Below are 16657 nucleotides of genomic sequence, written 5' to 3'. Positions count from 1 at the left end.
ACAATCACAAAGCCTTAACTGAACACAAACTGATTACAATCATATTTCTTTTTCATAAAATGCAACTTCCAGTAGCTCTGAGAGCCATTCCTTCTCTGCCAGCCCAGTCTGTCCTCCTAGTGCCTAAGGCTCCTTTTAATTTCTTGACTTTGTCTCCTAGCCATGACAGCCCCTTGTTTGATTTCATTGAGAACTGCTTAAGAAACAAACACGAGATGGTGGTCTATGAAGCTGCTTCTGCCATTGTTAACCTGCCTAGCTGCACTGCCAAAGAGCTGGCACCTGCCGTGTCTGGTAAGTCTAGTGCTATTTAAGGGTGTATCTGGGGGATTGTGGGCCTATGATAATTGCATTTGCTGACTACCCTGCGATGTAAGGCCTTTATCAGTACTGAAGCTTGTTGAGATGTCATTATTGCCTATATATGTCTTTGCTCGTGCTAGAAGGTATTTCTCTGCTGCATTTAGTGTGGATTGTTCTAGGGTCTGTGTCTCTACGATGCAGTCTCATTTTAATTTAGCAACAGCAACAAAAATCCTTTTGCCTTGTGACCTGCCAGCAGCTCTGTGAGAGACCTGGATTCTGAAGCAACCAGGGGGCTCTAGCTTCCCAGCCCTATGGAGTTCAGATGCTCACTGAGGTGTTGCATTTGGGCTCTGGGGAAGGTGTGTGTAGGAGACCTCCATCTGCAATAACAATGCTCTCTGTTGGCCAACATCACATGGAATAGAATGGGATTTAAATTGTAACAAGAAAAAATGGGTTTAAGTAGCAGTCGAAATAAAGGTTCAATGGGAAGATCAACTAGGGGATGGAGATAGAAATTTCTGAATCATGGCTTGATGAGCACCTTTTAGTGATGTTAGGGAAAGGAGGGAGATGGACTCGCTCAGTGATTTTCAATTTCAAATGGAAACGTGGTCCCCTTTGGAAATCTTAGATATAGTCCATGGACCACATGTTGAAAACCACTGTTCTATGGTAACGACAACCTTTCGCAGACCCCTTAGGCATTGTCTGTGGGCCCCCAGGTGTCCGCAGACCGCTTGTTGAAAACCACCGGACTAGCTAACCTTCCATGGGTCCCTATGATTCTGAGAGAGTAAATCCAGAGAGCTTCCAATTATTCCCTGCTCACCATTGCTCTTACAGTGAATCAGAATCTTTTGTGCGGGGTGTGGGGCACTCCTGGTTCATCAATTTCTAAATGTCTGCATTTGATGCTGTTTCAGTGTTACAGTTGTTCTGCAGCTCCCCGAAAGCAGCTCTTAGATATGCAGCTGTCCGCACCCTCAACAAGGTAAGATTGTGTTCTAGGAGTTGGAATAGCTTTCGCCTCCCCTGGATGGTGAGTTCCAGACTCTCCCCCCCGCCCCCCAGGTCCAGGGTCCAGAGAGGAAAAAGGGAGCCAGGCTATGTAAAGATTTGATTTCTATCACTCTTCCCCTCCTTCCTCCCTGTCCCACACACCTTTAATAGCCTTTACTTTGCTCCCTTCAATTCCAAAGGGAAGAGCTACAGAGTCTGTGTAGTGGCTGATCTGAGCCTGGCTCCAAAGACACTGCAGAGCTGAGGTCCATGGAGAACTGAAGTTCAGACCTCCTGCAGGGACTTCTGGCTTCCTGTGTGGCAATGGATAGGGTCTGAGCCTTAATAAATAGAGGGTGGGAAAACGGACACACAGCATTTAAAGGCCATGTTACCAATGTCTGTCTTTCAGAAGGGGGTATATTTCTTTGGGAGAACAAAGCTGATAACTCACCTGAGGGTAAAGTTATCTGGGATGGCCTCTTAGAACCTGTTATTTGGTTTGGTAGACAGGCTTGAGTCTGTATAGGGTCTGTATAGCACTTGGTTCTGTCAGCTGTGCCCTTTCCATGTATTCAGTGAATTCCATTGTTTCTCCTCACTAGGTTGCCATGAAGCATCCATCTGCTGTGACTGCCTGTAACCTGGACCTGGAGAACCTAGTGACCGATTCCAACCGCAGCATTGCTACGCTGGCTATCACCACGCTGCTGAAAACTGGCAGTGAGAGCAGCATTGACCGGCTCATGAAGCAGATCTCCTCCTTCATGTCGGAAATCTCAGATGAGTTCAAGGTATGGAAGGTGTCCCCTGGTGAGAACTGTACTGGGCCTTTGTCTTTCTCTGTGTACACTTGCCTTCTGAAGTCTCGGTCAGGTTACACCACTTTCACTTCCAGAGACTGGTCTTCAAATCTGCTGGAGACATGAGTGCAAGGGGATGATGGTATTGACCTATCCCCAAAGTATCCCACAGTCTCTATAACTTGCCACCATTAGTAGGCTCTGTTCTGGAGACTACCCATAGTAATGAAATCCCTATTCCAATGGGCCCCATTACCAGCCACTCCAGGGACTAACTAGTGCCTGGAGAGAGGAGTCCCCTCTCATCCCTATGGCTGCTTCTCCAGTGCATGCTACCCATCTTGTAGATGAAGGGAGAGCTATGGTCTCCTGGGCTTCTCAGTCTAGTTTAAAATTCATGTAGAGGGGAGAAAAAAACAAATTGAAATTAGACAGAATTCTCACTGTTAAATGCACTGTTTCTAAACCTGGTCAGGTCGTGGTGGTGCAGGCTATCAGTGCCTTGTGTCAGAAGTACCCACGTAAGCATGCAGTCCTCATGAATTTCCTCTTCACTATGCTCCGGGAAGAGGTAAGGCTACTGGCCAGCTACTTTGTATTATTATTATTATTATTATTATTTATTTGTATTGCAGTAAGAACGAGGCCCTGTAGCGTTAAGTGCTGTATAGCAAGTGAATCATAGACTATCAGGGTTGGAAAAGACCTCAGAAGATCATCTAGTCCAACCCCCTGCTCAAAGCAGGACCAATCCCCAGACAGATTTTTGCCCCAGATCCCTAAATGGCCCCTTCAAGGATTGAACTCACAACCCTGGGTTTAGCAGGCCAATGCTCAAACCACTGAACTATCCAGCAGGTGAAAAGCTTGCAATCCCAATGTAAGTGTGGTTAGTAGAAATGACAAGCTTGATATGTGACAATTGTCTCCAAAGTGACATCAAAAAACTATTTATCAATGTGTTTCCGTAATCTGATTTGCAGCATGAGTGGGATTCTGCTGCTGGGCTTTATTAACTTTCAAAGCAAATGCACGTAACAGGAGATCCACTGGCAATACGTGTCTGCATAACATTGAACCAGCTTCTGTTGCTGCCCATTGTATTTTGACATTAAATTCTAAAAAGCCTTGTCTTGTGTCAAAAATCCATTATCAGATGACCTAAAACTATTTTAGTTCTGCTCCCCCTGCTGTTGCAATGAGGGATCGTACCTGAAGCCATTCTCTGTGTGCCTTCAGATACAGAATTTCATAAAGGCACTGTTTGAGATTTTCTGAAACCCTTTCTAAATAATCTCCTATAGCACTCAGGACTCCACATATGCCTGCTACCCAGCTGGCATTAACATTGTCAGTTATGACATCATGTTCTGCCTATTAAAACTTCCCATTTTGGATCATACCAAGACCTCTTATCTTGTACTTTGAAAATAGAATATTCCATTTTTGCAGATTCTGCCTGCGTGGTTGGTATAATTTTGAAATATGGTTTCAGAGTTCAGACCACTTAATTTTATGGCTCTTTCATCCAATGTAGCTCCTAATATATTCAGAGCACCCACAATTGTGCACGTAAATTATAAGAGGACATCACTCTGTTTAATCCCCCATTGTTCAGAATGAACACAAGTAAGTAACATCTGAAGGTAATCTTATGTGTATTTAGTAGCCAGTTGCAGGGTATGCCAGGGTAGGGTTACCATACGTCCTCTTTTTCCCGGACATGTCCGGCTTTTCAGCAATCAAACCCCCGTCCGGGGGGAATTGCTGAAAAGCCACACATGTCCGGGAAAATGGCCGGCACTTCCTCTCCCCCTGTGGCTCTGCTCCACTCCTCCTCTCTCAGATTTACAGAGCCAAGCTGCCCGAGCAAGCGCTACTGGCTTCAGGCAGCCTCCGGACCCCGAGCCCCCAGCCAGGCACTTCTCCTACCCGGCTCCAGCTGAGCTGCTCCCACGGTGCAAGGTCCAGAGGCAGGGGGGGTGCTGCCTGAAGCCGGTAACACTGGCTCCTGCAGCTCTGCTCTGTAAGTCTGAGGGGGCGGAGCCGAGCAGCTCGGCTGGAGCTGGGGAAGGGACGTGTCCAGCCAGCTCTGGGTCCTGAGGTAGGGGAGGGCTGCCAGAAGCCAGCAGCTCGGCTCTTACAGTCTGAGCTGGGAGGAGCAGCTCAGCTGGAGCCCAGGTAGGAGAAGTGCCTGAAGCCGGTAGCACTAGGGCAGCTCGGCTCTTAAACAGAGCCGAAGAGTCAGGGAGCAGCAGCAGTCGCCAGAGCCTGCTCTAAGGTAAGCCAGGGATGCCAGCAAAGCTGGGAGTACCATGCGCTGCTGATTGCACAGGTGGGGGGCAGCGCTGGGGGAGCTGCTCCGGGGAGTCGCCAAAAAGCACTGACTGGTGGGGGAGGAAGGGAGGGCAGTGTGAAAAAGGCAGGAGTGTGCAGAGGGATCAGAGCTCTGGCTGCGATGGGCATCGGGCTGCCTTGCCTGCAAGTGGATCAGAGCTCCTGGGGCTGGGGTGTGCTGTATGGCACTCAGCTCCCCATTTGTGATGAGACACAGCAGTGTGGTGGATCACTGCGAAATACCTGCCCAATCAGAGCTGTGGGGGCAGGACTTGCAGGGGCTGGCTCCGACAGCTCCTATTGGAGCTTTTCCCAGCCAATGGGAGCCACTGAGCTTGCCTTGTGGCGGGCCCAGCACGTGGAGACCCTGGCTGCCCCTGGTCCTAGGAGCAAACACAATGCCAAAACGAAAGTGTAAATTTACTGCAGAACTAAAGACAAAGTTCCCATGTTTTCGAAGTGGTAGAGATGAATGGGAAGCTGAGTGCATGGTATGTAGACCTGGTACTTACATCTCTGTGAAAAATAAAGGTGCTAATGATTTACAAACTCATGTGGACTCAGACAAGCACAAAAAAGCAGTTCAAGGAGAGAGCTCATCAACAAAATTGACAGATTATTTTGTAAAACCAGGCAGCGAATCAGAGGATGCTGTTACTGCAGCAGAGGGTGCGTTTGCATTTCACACTGTTAAGCATCATAATAGCTTTAAGTCAATGGATTGCACATCTGTCTTGTTGAAGAAGACATTCCCTGATTCTGAAGTGGCACGGAAATTTTCAAGTGCTAGAACCAAGACAGAAGCAATTGTTATCTCCGTGCTTGCACCACATTCTGTTGATGTTGTTCTGAAAACATTTGAAGAAAATGACATAGCTTACTGTGGAGTTGCTACAGATGGAAGCAATCACGGTTCAGTGAAAATATTTCCAGTAATTATTCAGTATTTCAACTGGAAGAATGGCGGTTTGCAGTCAAGTTTGATTGAGGTCCAGAACACACCTAATGGGACTGCCGACACAATTGCTCATTACGTAAAAGAAACGCTTGAAAAAAATGGTTTGTTCGAGAAGTGTATTGCATTTACAGGTGACAACTGCAATACAATGTTTGGAGGACTCCGGCGTGATGAAGATGGAAAGAACGTGTTTGCAAACTTAAAGAAGTTGTTGCAGAAGAGAACATTAATTGGTGTGGGTTGCCCAGCACACATTTTGAACAACTGTGTTCACCATGCAGCAGAAAGAATGAACATTGACATTGAGAACATTATTTTTAAAATTTACCAGTACTTTCATATCTACACTGTCCGAACTGAGCGACTGAAGGAGTACTGTGAGTTTGTTGATGTTGAATACAGAAAGCTGCTTTCTCATAGCAAGACACGATGGCTGTCATTATTTCCGGGCATTACAAGGCTGATACAGATGTTTCCAGCCTTGAAGTCATTCTTTCTGTCACAGGACAAACCACCCATAGTGCTTAAGACATTTTTTGAGTATGAATTAAGTGAGATTTACCTCTGGCACATGCATTCACTCATGAGTGTATTCCAAACTTACATCCAAGAAATCGAAAGGGAAAGCAATTCTGTTGTGGAAGTGCTGAACAGTTTGAACTCGGTTCAGACTATCCTTCTTGAACGCAAGACTCACAACTTTATGTCCCTGAAAGTTAAGGGACTACTGGCACAAAAGCGCATGGAAGGAATTGATGAAGAGTGTGACAAATTCTGTGCTGAAGTGAATAATATGTACAGCAGATGCTTAGAATATTTGGAGATGTGGCTTAGACCCCTTGAAGACTTCTCTTGTTTCAGGTGGATTACCCTGAGTGAGACACCGAATTGGAGTGATGTGGAACCTTGTATCAAGTACCTGACCGATAAGGGGATGCAAATTGATGACGTGAAGTGTTTTGATCAGTTCAGCAACCTGAAGAAGTTTACAGAAAGTTGCAACAGTGATGAAGAGTTCAGTAATTTGCTAGCACACCAGAAGTGGACCAAATATTTTGAGAAATCCAAAAACATTGAGTGTCATTCAGAACTGTTAAAGATTGCACAGTTTTTCTTTGCTATTCCTTCTCACAATGCAAATGTAGAGCGAATTTTTTCACTGATGCAAAGCCAGTGGACAAAGGAAAGGACCAACTTGAATGTTGAGTCGTTGAAAGGAATTCTACTTGTACAGTACAACTTCAGACAAACTTCTTGTAAAGACTTTCATGCCTTCTTAAAGAGCAATCAACCACTGCTGAGAAAAATGCGATCTGCAGAGAAGTATGCGTGGGCACATGAGGAGAAAGAAAACTGAAGAACTGTTGAAAGGAAAGGACTCACTACATATAAAGAATTACGTTTTAGAATTAAAGAATTAAATAGCTCAAAATGTCCGGGATTTTACCCGGCAGGGAGGAGAACTGGGTGCTCCAAGGCATCTGGGGAGCTGGGAAACAGAACAGTGTGAGCTGCGTGTCCTGACCGCTCCCAAAAACGGAGCGCTGGGGCAGATCCTCCACTGAGCAGCTTCATTAAAGTCATGGGAGTCTATACTAGTGGAGTGCCTGACTTTAGAATTGGTGCAGTTGTTTCGTGTGGCTGGGAGGGAGGAGGGGGAATGTGGGGTGCTCAGGGGAAGGGGCGGAGACTTTGGGGAAGGGGTTGGAATGGGGGCAGGGAAGGGGCGGAGTTGGGCGGGGCCAGGGGCGGGGAAAGGGGTGGGGCGGGGGAGGGGAAGGGGCGGAGTTGGGGCGGGGCCGGGGCCCCGTGGAGTGTCCTCTTTTTTCAATGTTCAAATATGGTAACCCTATGCCAGGGGAGATACTGATCTTTCATCTTCCCACTCTAATGTATTGTATTTGATTGGCCCTGCATGGTTGATTTGATACCTAATGTATTGCTTTTGTGATTCATACTTGGATGTCTGGTGTGGGAAGAGGGATTATTCCCCTCCCCCCCCCCCCACACCCATATGGTTGTTTTATGTAATGTTTCTACCAGCAGAGTGGCTCAAAATGGGGCCTTTCTTAAGAGATGTAAACCCTTCAGCTGCAGACCCTTCTTTAAGGCTTGCTTTTTAATTGGTGTGTTTGTAATTGTTCTCTGTTTGGAGTGAGCTGCACAGAGACCTTGAATATTAGCAGGTCCTAAGTAAGCACAGAAGTAACTCCAAAGTCCCATTGAAAAACTAAGGGTTGTGATGTGCTTCCAATTCCTGTCATGTTTATAAGAGCTGGACCCAGTATGGTTCTGTCAGTGCAATTTTTTTGAGGTGCAGAACACATATAGAAGTAGCTGAGCAGACCTGACAGAGTAGGGCAGTGTTGCTACCCAAACACAGGTTAAAAGTCAGCAGTTGCAGATGTCTCTTTTAACTAAATCCCTCCCTGGCTGGTTAACATTCCCATTGAGAACTTCTGGCCTCCTTTGAATTTTCTCACTGGCCTTTGCTGCATAGGGTGGTTTTGAATACAAGCGAGCCATCGTGGACTGCATCATCAGCATCATTGAGGAAAACTCTGAGAGCAAAGAGACTGGCCTGTCTCACCTGTGCGAGTTCATTGAGGACTGCGAATTCACTGTTCTGGCCACCCGTATTCTCCACCTGCTGGGGCAGGAAGGGCCCAAGACCAATAACCCTTCAAAATACATTCGCTTCATCTACAACAGGGTCGTCTTGGAGCATGAGGAGGTCCGTGCAGGTAAGGTGCAGGCCTAGAAAGATGCATGTCCTTCAAGGTTGAGTAAATTTCTGTGACTGAACTTCAAGTAAAGGGTTTCTCAGTGGGCTAATCCGCTTGCTTTTTACCTTCTGTGGAATGAGTTCAAATACGATTTGGCACTCGGCTTAGTCCCTAAAAACCCTTTGTCCATAGTAAGAAAACTCCAACATCCCTTAGCAGGAGTGCTGGTCTCCATGTAGAGGAATACACAGTGGGAGGTTTTGATGTTTTGGTTGAGATGGATGGAGGAAGATTTGCTGGCACTTTGCTGCATTATGCCTGGCTCTGTGTTCTACATAAGAATGGCCACAGTGGATCAGAGCAATGGTCCATCTAGCTCATTATCCTGTCTTCCGACAGTGGCTGATGCCAGATGCTTCAGTGAATAGAACAGGGCAGTTTATCGAGTGATCCATCCCAGTCCCAGATTCTAGTAGTTAGGGGCTTAGGGAAACCCAGAGCGTGGGGTTGCATCCCTGAGCATCTTGGCTAATAATCATTGATAGACCTATCCTCCATGAACTTATCTAATTCTTTTTTTAACCCTGTTCTACTTTTGGCTTATACAACATCCCCTGGTAACAGGTTGTTTGTGCATTGTGTGGCGAAGTACTTCCTTATGTTTGTTAAACCTGCTGCATGTTAATTTCATTGGGTGACCACAGGTTCTTGTGTTACATAAAGGGGTAAATAACACTTCCCTATTCACTTTCACCACACCATTCATGATTTTATAGACCTCTATCATGTCCCTCCTCAGTTATCCCTTTTACAAGCTGAACAGTCTTGGTCTTTTTTATCTCTCCTCACAGAGTCATTTTTGTTGCCCTTCTCTATACCTTTTTTCAATTCGAATGTATCTTTTTTTAGATGGATAGACCAGAACTGCACGCAGTATTCCAAGTATGGGCGTAGCATGGATTTATATAGTGGCATTATAATATTTTCTCTTATGAGCCATTAGGAAAGGGATAGATAATAACATTAGCTTTTTTGACAGCTGCTACACGCTGAGCAGATGTTTTCAGAGACCTATCCATGATGACTCCAAGATCTTTCCTGAGTGATAACAGCTAATTTAGATCCCATAATTTTGTATGTATAGTTGGCATTATGATTTCCAATGTGCATTACTTTGCATTTATCACCATTGAATTCCATCTGCCATTTTGTTGCCCTCACCCAGTTTTGTGAGATCCCTTTGTAACTTCACAGTCTGTTTTGGACTTAACTTGAGTAATTTGTATCGTCTGATTGTTTGGCAGGCTTCCTGCTTCTGATTAACTTAAAAAAAAATTTTTTGCTGTTAGTTTTGTCTTTTGTCTCTAAAATGGTTGCATTAAAGTAAGATCACAAAACAGAGGGAACTTTCAGTTGCTAACTTTGCCAGCTGATCCTGTTTTCCTTGCTGTTGCTACAGGTGCAGTAAGTGCTCTGGCTAAATTTGGAGCCCAGAATGAGGATGTGTTACCCAGCATCTTAGTGTTATTGAAAAGGTGAGCTATATAGTCTGCCCTCTGTCCCAGCAGACATTTCAGAGATTTTTCCTAAGAACTTTAAATGTTTGGACAAACCTGGGATTTTCTTGACATATTGGCGCTCCTGACCCACTTGGTAGAATATAATGAGACCTCTGGACTTGCACAGTATTTTGGGTGCAGAGTCCTTGTCATGGTTCCCTCCCCACTCTGAACTCTGGGGTACAGATGTGGGGACCCGCATGAAAGACCCCCTAATCTTATATTCCACCAGTTTAGGTTAAAAACTTCCCCAAGGCACAAATTCCTTTCCTTGTCCTTGGACGGTATTGCTGCCACCAAGTGATTTAAACAAACGTTCAGGGAGTGGCCACTTGGAGCCTTATCCTCACCAAAATATCTCCCAAGCCCCTTCACCCCCTTTCCTGGGGAAGCTTGAGAATAAGATACCAACCAATAGGTTAACAAGGTGAGCACAGACCAGACCCTGGGGTTTTTAGGACACTAAAAACCAATCAGGTTCTTAAAAGAAGAACTTTATTATAAAGAAAAAAGTAAAAGAAGCACCTCTGTAAAATCAGGATGGAAGGTAATTTTACAGGGTAATAAAAAGATTTAAAACACAGAGGATTCACCTCTAGGCTCAACTTCAAAGTTACAAAACAGGAATAAACCTCCCTCTTAGCATAGGGAAAGTTCACAAGCTAAAACAAAAGATAATCTAACACATTTCCTTGCTATTACTTACAATTTCTGTAATTTTAGATGTATCATTTCAGTAGGAGCTGGATTACCGGCTTGGTCTCTCTCTTTGTCCTAAGAGAGAACACTTTCAAATCTCGGGGGGGGGGGAGGGGGGGGGGAGGTTTTGTTTATCTTATTTTCTTATTGGTCCTTTTGGTCAAGTGCCAACCAGGTTATTTGAGCTTCTTAACCCCTTACAGGTAAAGGAGGGATTTGATGCTACCCTTAGCTGTATGTTTATGACAGTCCTAAAGCCACTATTGGGTATATAGAACACTGCCTCCCATGACAGATTGTAATATTGCTGGTTTCAGAGTGGTAGCCGTGTTACTCTGTATCAGCAAAAAAACCGAGGAGTACTTGTGGCACCTTAGAGACTAACAAATTTATTTGAGCATAAGCTTTCGTGGGCTAAAACCCACTTCATTGCATGCAGTGGAGAATACAGTAGGAAGATATATATACACAGAGAACATGAAAAAATGGGTATTGCCATACTAACTATAAGGAGACTAATCAATTAAGGTGGGCTATTATCAGCAGGAGAAAAAAAACTTTTGTAGTGATAATCAGGATGGCCCATTTCCAACAGTTGACAAGAAGGTGTGAATAACAGTAGGGGAAAAAATTAGCATGGGGAAATAGCTTTTAGTTTGTGTAATGACCCATCCATTCCCAGTGTTTATTCAAGCCTAATTTAATGGTGTCCAGTTTGCAAATTAATTCCAATTCTGCAATTTCTCGTTGGAGTCTGTTTTTGAAGTTTTTTTGCCCAGGATGGCTGTCGGAAGGAGGTGAACTATTGATTTATTTATTGCCATATTAGTATGATCACCAGTGCCTCAACTCGCCCTATTCTACAGCGCAGATTTTCAGTTTCTTTAGGCCACCACCAAGTTAGATCAGTCATCTGCATACATTCACAATGCTCACAGCTGGGTTTTGTCTTGCCTTCAGGTGCGTGATGGATGATGATAATGAAGTGAGAGACAGAGCCACGTTCTACCTAAATGTTCTGGAGCAGAAGCAGAAAGCTCTCAATGCTGGCTACATCCTGAATGGTAATGTGGAGGCTTTTCAGAATAAAGATGCATTTTTTTACCCAGGGTCCCTAGGGAACAGATTGGTTCCAGGGAGCTTGAACATCCTTCAGACTGTCACAAATCTGTCAATTGGTCTGTAATTGCATGAATGGTAAGGGCAGGTAAAGACATTTGGTAGGTTACCTCTTGATGTGAAGGACACATGCATTTCTGCTATCCTTTCCAAATCTGCTCATATGTATGCAGTAGGATGGCTGACTTCTCAGGCTGTAGTGCAGTGATGGCTGTGCATCAGAGACCCAGATTCAGGCCCTGAGGAATGTGGTTACAATAGAATTGTCAAATGCATTCCAGATGTTTGCAGCCTACAGGTTTGCTCTGGGGATGATAATCATTTGAATAAATGTCATCATAGTATTTTCAGAAATACTGGATTCAGTGTGTCCAGAACATGAACACTGGGTACATATGCTTTCTACTGCACTAGCCAATTAAGAAGAGCAGAGATGGAGATTTTAGTTGGACTCTGACTCAATGGCTCACAGAGTTGGTGTTTGCTCTGACTTCAGTGATCTCCCTTCTTTCCTCAGGCTTGACAGTATCCATCCCTGGCCTGGAGAGGGCGCTGCAGCAGTATACCCTGGAACCCTCTGAGAAACCCTTTGACCTGAAATCTGTTCCTTTGGCAACTGCTCCCATCACAGAACAAAGATCAGGTACCCATGGAATAACGGGGCACTCCTCTCCAGTATTAAAGCTGATTGCTTCCAACATTCCCTCAGGAGATGGGCTGGATGGGACCTCATGAGCATCTTTATCTCCAGTTTGTGTGATGCTATGAATTGTTAAGATCCATCTTGTTTGAATTTGGGGGTGTTTATTTTCTGTAAAGTCCATGCTGGTAAATTCAGTTGCTCCCAGATTAGGATTCTGTTGTAAACCTCCTGCTAATAATAATAATCGCTCATAATCCTCACTGTAGCTGCTGTTGTTCCAAAGCTATTTTGAAAGTAAAGGTTAGGATTTTGAGTACAATAGGATGCATTACTTGGGTGAGAGTAATGGAGTCTGTAGCAAGACAAAAAATGGGCTTCCTTCATTTCTGAAGGAGTCCCTATCAAGAGGTTTTATGTATGTGAGCTAGTGATCTTCTTAATTAATTTCTCTGTCCCGTTTTGCTTCTGCCCCTGCAGAAAGTATTCCTATCACTGTGGTCAAACAGCCAGAGAAAGTGGCAGCGACAAGGCAAGAAATATTCCAAGGTAAGCAGAATGTGGAGCATCTCTCATTAACCCTGTGTAGGCGGAAGAGGTGCGGATGTAGCGGTCATGTGATTTGTTGGGCCTGCCTAAATCCTGTAGCCTTTCACCATCTGAGTTGACCCTCATGAAAGGGAAATAGACCGTTGTGCTTCAAGCCAACTTCTAACTAGTGGAGTAATGGTTAGGGGAACTTCTCCTGGGGGCAGGTTATCTCACAAGTGCCCACAGCAGTGTTTCTTGCATATCTGCTGAAATTTCCGATACTAGCCACTGATAGAATACAGGGACTAGATGTGCCATTAGATATAACCAATATGGCAATTTCTATATTCCTCATCTGGAGGGGATTCCAAACTTGAAGGGCCAACAATGCTTCTGATTTTGCAGGTTATAAATGCAGCAGGAATGGTGAATGTGTGCACTCAATAACCGATCAATACCAGGCCCAGGAGATTGGCTGATCTAAGCCCCTAATTCCTGTATGTGTGTGGTGTTTTTCTTTCTTTCTTTCATGTTCCCCCTGCTCATGCACACCGTGGGACCAGGTTTGGGGCTTTTCATTGCTCCTGTCAGTGTGGTCACATTCACCCTGACTCTATCTCTGTGCACAGTGTTGGATCAGTGATTTATTACAGAGATGAATAGGAGTTAATTGAGCTTTGAAATCTCTCTCTGTTCTGGGCACTTTCACTCATATGATATTTGGGTTCTTTCTGTTAACTCTGTTTTAGAGCAACTGGCAGCTATCCCAGAGTTCCGAGGGCTGGGCCCACTCTTCAAGTCCTCTCCAGAGCCTGTGGCTCTTACAGAATCTGAGACTGAATACGTGATCCGTTGCACCAAGCACACATTTGTCAACCACATGGTGTTCCAGGTGCGTAGGCTGCTGCTACAGGGTTGTAAAAATAATCTCCTAATTGTTAATTACCCACTGGGCTGTTTCTTCCCAGTGGTGTGTCTTGTTTAGTTCACAATATGTAGCAGAGGTGAATGGTATTGAGACCACTTCTTCCATACTCTGGGCCCAAGTAATCTGAATTTAACCTAAGCGTGTGTGCCTATTGTACATCTAAAGCATGTACACAGTCACTAGGTGCTGTTCTCATTCATAGTGTGTGTGTGAGCAGCGGAGGGCTACTTTGTTTATGGGGTGGGAGGGAAAGGTTCCTCAACCAGAGGCCTCAGAGTCAGGGTCAAGAAAGGATGGAGCTTCCTTAATTTGACAGTGTGAGAAGGTTACAATAGAAAGACAGGCCAAGAGGAGAGAAGACTTAGACTCATTTAAGCCATGAATAATATTTATACTCCCTCTGTATTGCTTGGCTATGCCCCCAGCATGCTCGTGCTATGTCTAAGAGACATTCTTTCTGATGCATGTGCAGCTTTTCACCTGGGCATCTGAGACTGCAAGTGGCCCAGGGCACGAGGAATTTTGCAGCTAGTTAGTTTATGAAGAGTATGACTATTTTATGCTTACCTAACTCCTTTTACAGAGGCTCTCAAAATTCTTTACAGAGACACACATGCATTATCTACATCCATTTTACACCCAGATGAACAGAGAGATGAAGTGACTTGCCTGAGGTCATATAATGAGTCAGTGGCAGAGCCTAAATAGAAGCCAGGTGTCCTGATTCCCCCTCCTCTGCTCTAGCCATTAGAAGGGCCACCTCCAACTCAACTGCACTTGTATGAAATTGAGGAAGGAAAATGTAGGCTATATATATGTCAGTCTAGCCTTCCTTATAGTGAAGATCTTAGAATACTTTCCCTGGGGAAGTGATGGAAAGCTGTCTTTCTGGAGACATTTAAAACTGCCCTGCACAAAGCACTAAGACACAATACTGCACTGAAAGAGAACAACTGCCCTCTGATTTCTCTCAGGCAGAAGGCTAAGATCGAGCCACTGCGCCATTGTGTCTTTATTTATTTTAAATTTCTTTTCCTCTTAAATATTTACAGAGGTCTCTGCATTAATTGGGGTTTTTAACTTCTCAGCTGAAAAAGTAGAAATGCCAACTTCTCTGTGGTACATGTCTCTAACTAAACCTTTGACTACACAAGTTGATATCCAGTAGAACAGAGTTTGTATTTAGGTAGCAGATATTGCAAAAAGGGGTCAGCGTTAAAAATCACACTGAGCAAGTCCTCTGCCTGAAACACTATCTCCTTATATGTCCATCATTAATGGCTTCAAGCTGTTGCTTCCCTTTCCTTCCCTGCATAGTTTGATTGTACAAATACACTGAATGATCAGATCCTGGAGAACGTCACGGTACAGATGGAGCCGACAGAGGGGTATGAGGTCATTAGCTACATACCTGCCAAAAGCCTACTGTATAACCAGCCTGGTATCTGCTACACGCTGGTGGCACTGCCTGAAGAGGACCCCACAGCAGGTAAGCAGTTTGTCCTCGTAAATTGCCATTCCCTTCAAATAACCCAAACTGTATTCCCTACACCCTCCGCCCCATGTACAAGCCATTTACTATCGCTGGTAAGTGAACACACCATCCAACAGCACCGAGTACAGTTTCTCTTTGCTACTCTGTGCAATATAGCCTCTCAAGGCTCCCCTCCTGGAAGAATTCTTCACACTTCTTCTCCTAGGTTAACTTGCTTCAGAGCATTTCAGAGTGAGGCTGTGCACAGCCCTTTGTCTCCCTTCTTTTCAGACACTAGGAAGACTGCTTGGCGTGAATTTAACAATTAATGTGATGCTGGCTACTGATGAGGTCTGTGGGGTGGGCCTGGGAGCTACATTTGGAGGGTCCCACACTAACAGAGCCTAAATTCCTTCCTTGCCTAATCTTACCTCTTAAAAGTAGTCGTCTTTCCCCTGCAGCATAGGCCTGGGACACCCGTTGCACTGGAAGTACCCTTACCAGTACCCTTATGGATTTTATGACTGAAAGCTGAGATTTCTCAGGCAACTTGTAAATAAAGGAAGGTTGGTCTGGTGGTGAGGGCAGTAGCCTGGGACTCAGAAGACGGGGATTTAGTTCCCTGCTCTGCCACCGATATCACTTAGTCTCTCTGTGCTTCAGTTCTCCATGTGTGAAACTGGGATAATAATACTGCTCTGTCTCCCGGGGATGTTATGAGATGTTTGTAGTGCACTCAGACACTGTGGGAATGGGAGCCATGTAAGTGCCTACAGTAAGTGGATAGAAGTTGAAATGCCTACTAGAATGGGTACAGCTGAGTCTCCGGCTCACTTATGCCCTCACCAATCAGCAAGTGAAATGGCCTTTCTCCACGCTTCAGTCTCATTTGGTTTTCTTTGTAGTAACACAACTGATGACTGCTATATCTCTTTTATTGTTCACTGCATAGTTTCTGTTTCATCTGGGATGGTTCATCACTGCCTGTCTTCATTTGTAATGAAGTATTAATCAGCTGCTGTGTTACAATGCAGAAGTGACAACATTTCAGTGGTAGGTGAAGTGACTCCTAGATAATATCTTGAGTATCTCGCAGGGGCAGAGAGGCTTATTTTAACGAGCATTCCTAAAATTATTTGATCCTCTCATGAAGAATAATATAACTTAATCTAAGGATCTCAGTGTTTTACAAACAATTCTCACAACCCCCTGTATCTTTAATCATTTACTAAATCTAAATAAATAGAATGTACACATTTCACATTTGGGAGACTGAAGCACAGAGAGGGGAAGTGACTTGTCCAAGTTCACACAGCAAGTCAGTGGCAGAACTGAGGATAGAACCCAGGACTCTTCCAGTCCCCTATTTTGAACGCTGTACCACGGTCCCCCCCATGAAGATAAATGCATGTCAGATGGTAACATGAGCCTTTCCTTTGCCACCTCCCTCCCCAGTGGCCTGTACATTCAGCTGCATGATGAAATTCACCGTCAAGGATTGTGACCTAAACACTGGTGAAGCGGACGATGAGGGCTATGAGGATGAGTATGTGGTAAGGATCTGATAACTGGAGC

The 16657-nt window shown here is 44.7% G+C and overlaps 1 protein-coding gene across 2 annotated transcripts in view; it reads left to right on the top strand.

Moving 5' to 3' along the window:
- The window catches only part of COPG1 (COPI coat complex subunit gamma 1), a 35431-nt gene that overhangs the window by 12711 nt on the left and 6063 nt on the right, over positions 1-16657 (top strand). For both annotated transcript variants that reach the window (XM_054033755.1, XM_054033754.1), the window contains exons 10-21: positions 161-294; positions 1233-1300; positions 1914-2102; positions 2587-2682; positions 7907-8150; positions 9592-9667; positions 11351-11454; positions 12027-12152; positions 12630-12698; positions 13430-13572; positions 14926-15097; positions 16538-16635. In XM_054033755.1, the coding sequence (XP_053889730.1) occupies positions 161-294; positions 1233-1300; positions 1914-2102; positions 2587-2682; positions 7907-8150; positions 9592-9667; positions 11351-11454; positions 12027-12152; positions 12630-12698; positions 13430-13572; positions 14926-15097; positions 16538-16635 (1519 nt within the window). The remainder of the gene's footprint in view (positions 1-160; positions 295-1232; positions 1301-1913; positions 2103-2586; positions 2683-7906; positions 8151-9591; positions 9668-11350; positions 11455-12026; positions 12153-12629; positions 12699-13429; positions 13573-14925; positions 15098-16537; positions 16636-16657) is intronic.

The sequence above is a fragment of the Malaclemys terrapin genome, chromosome 7 (genome assembly GCF_027887155.1).
Source record: "Malaclemys terrapin pileata isolate rMalTer1 chromosome 7, rMalTer1.hap1, whole genome shotgun sequence".
Taxonomy (NCBI): domain Eukaryota; kingdom Metazoa; phylum Chordata; order Testudines; family Emydidae; genus Malaclemys; species Malaclemys terrapin.
Note: the sequence above shows the minus strand (reverse complement) of the source record. Positions and strands in the feature narration are given on the sequence as shown.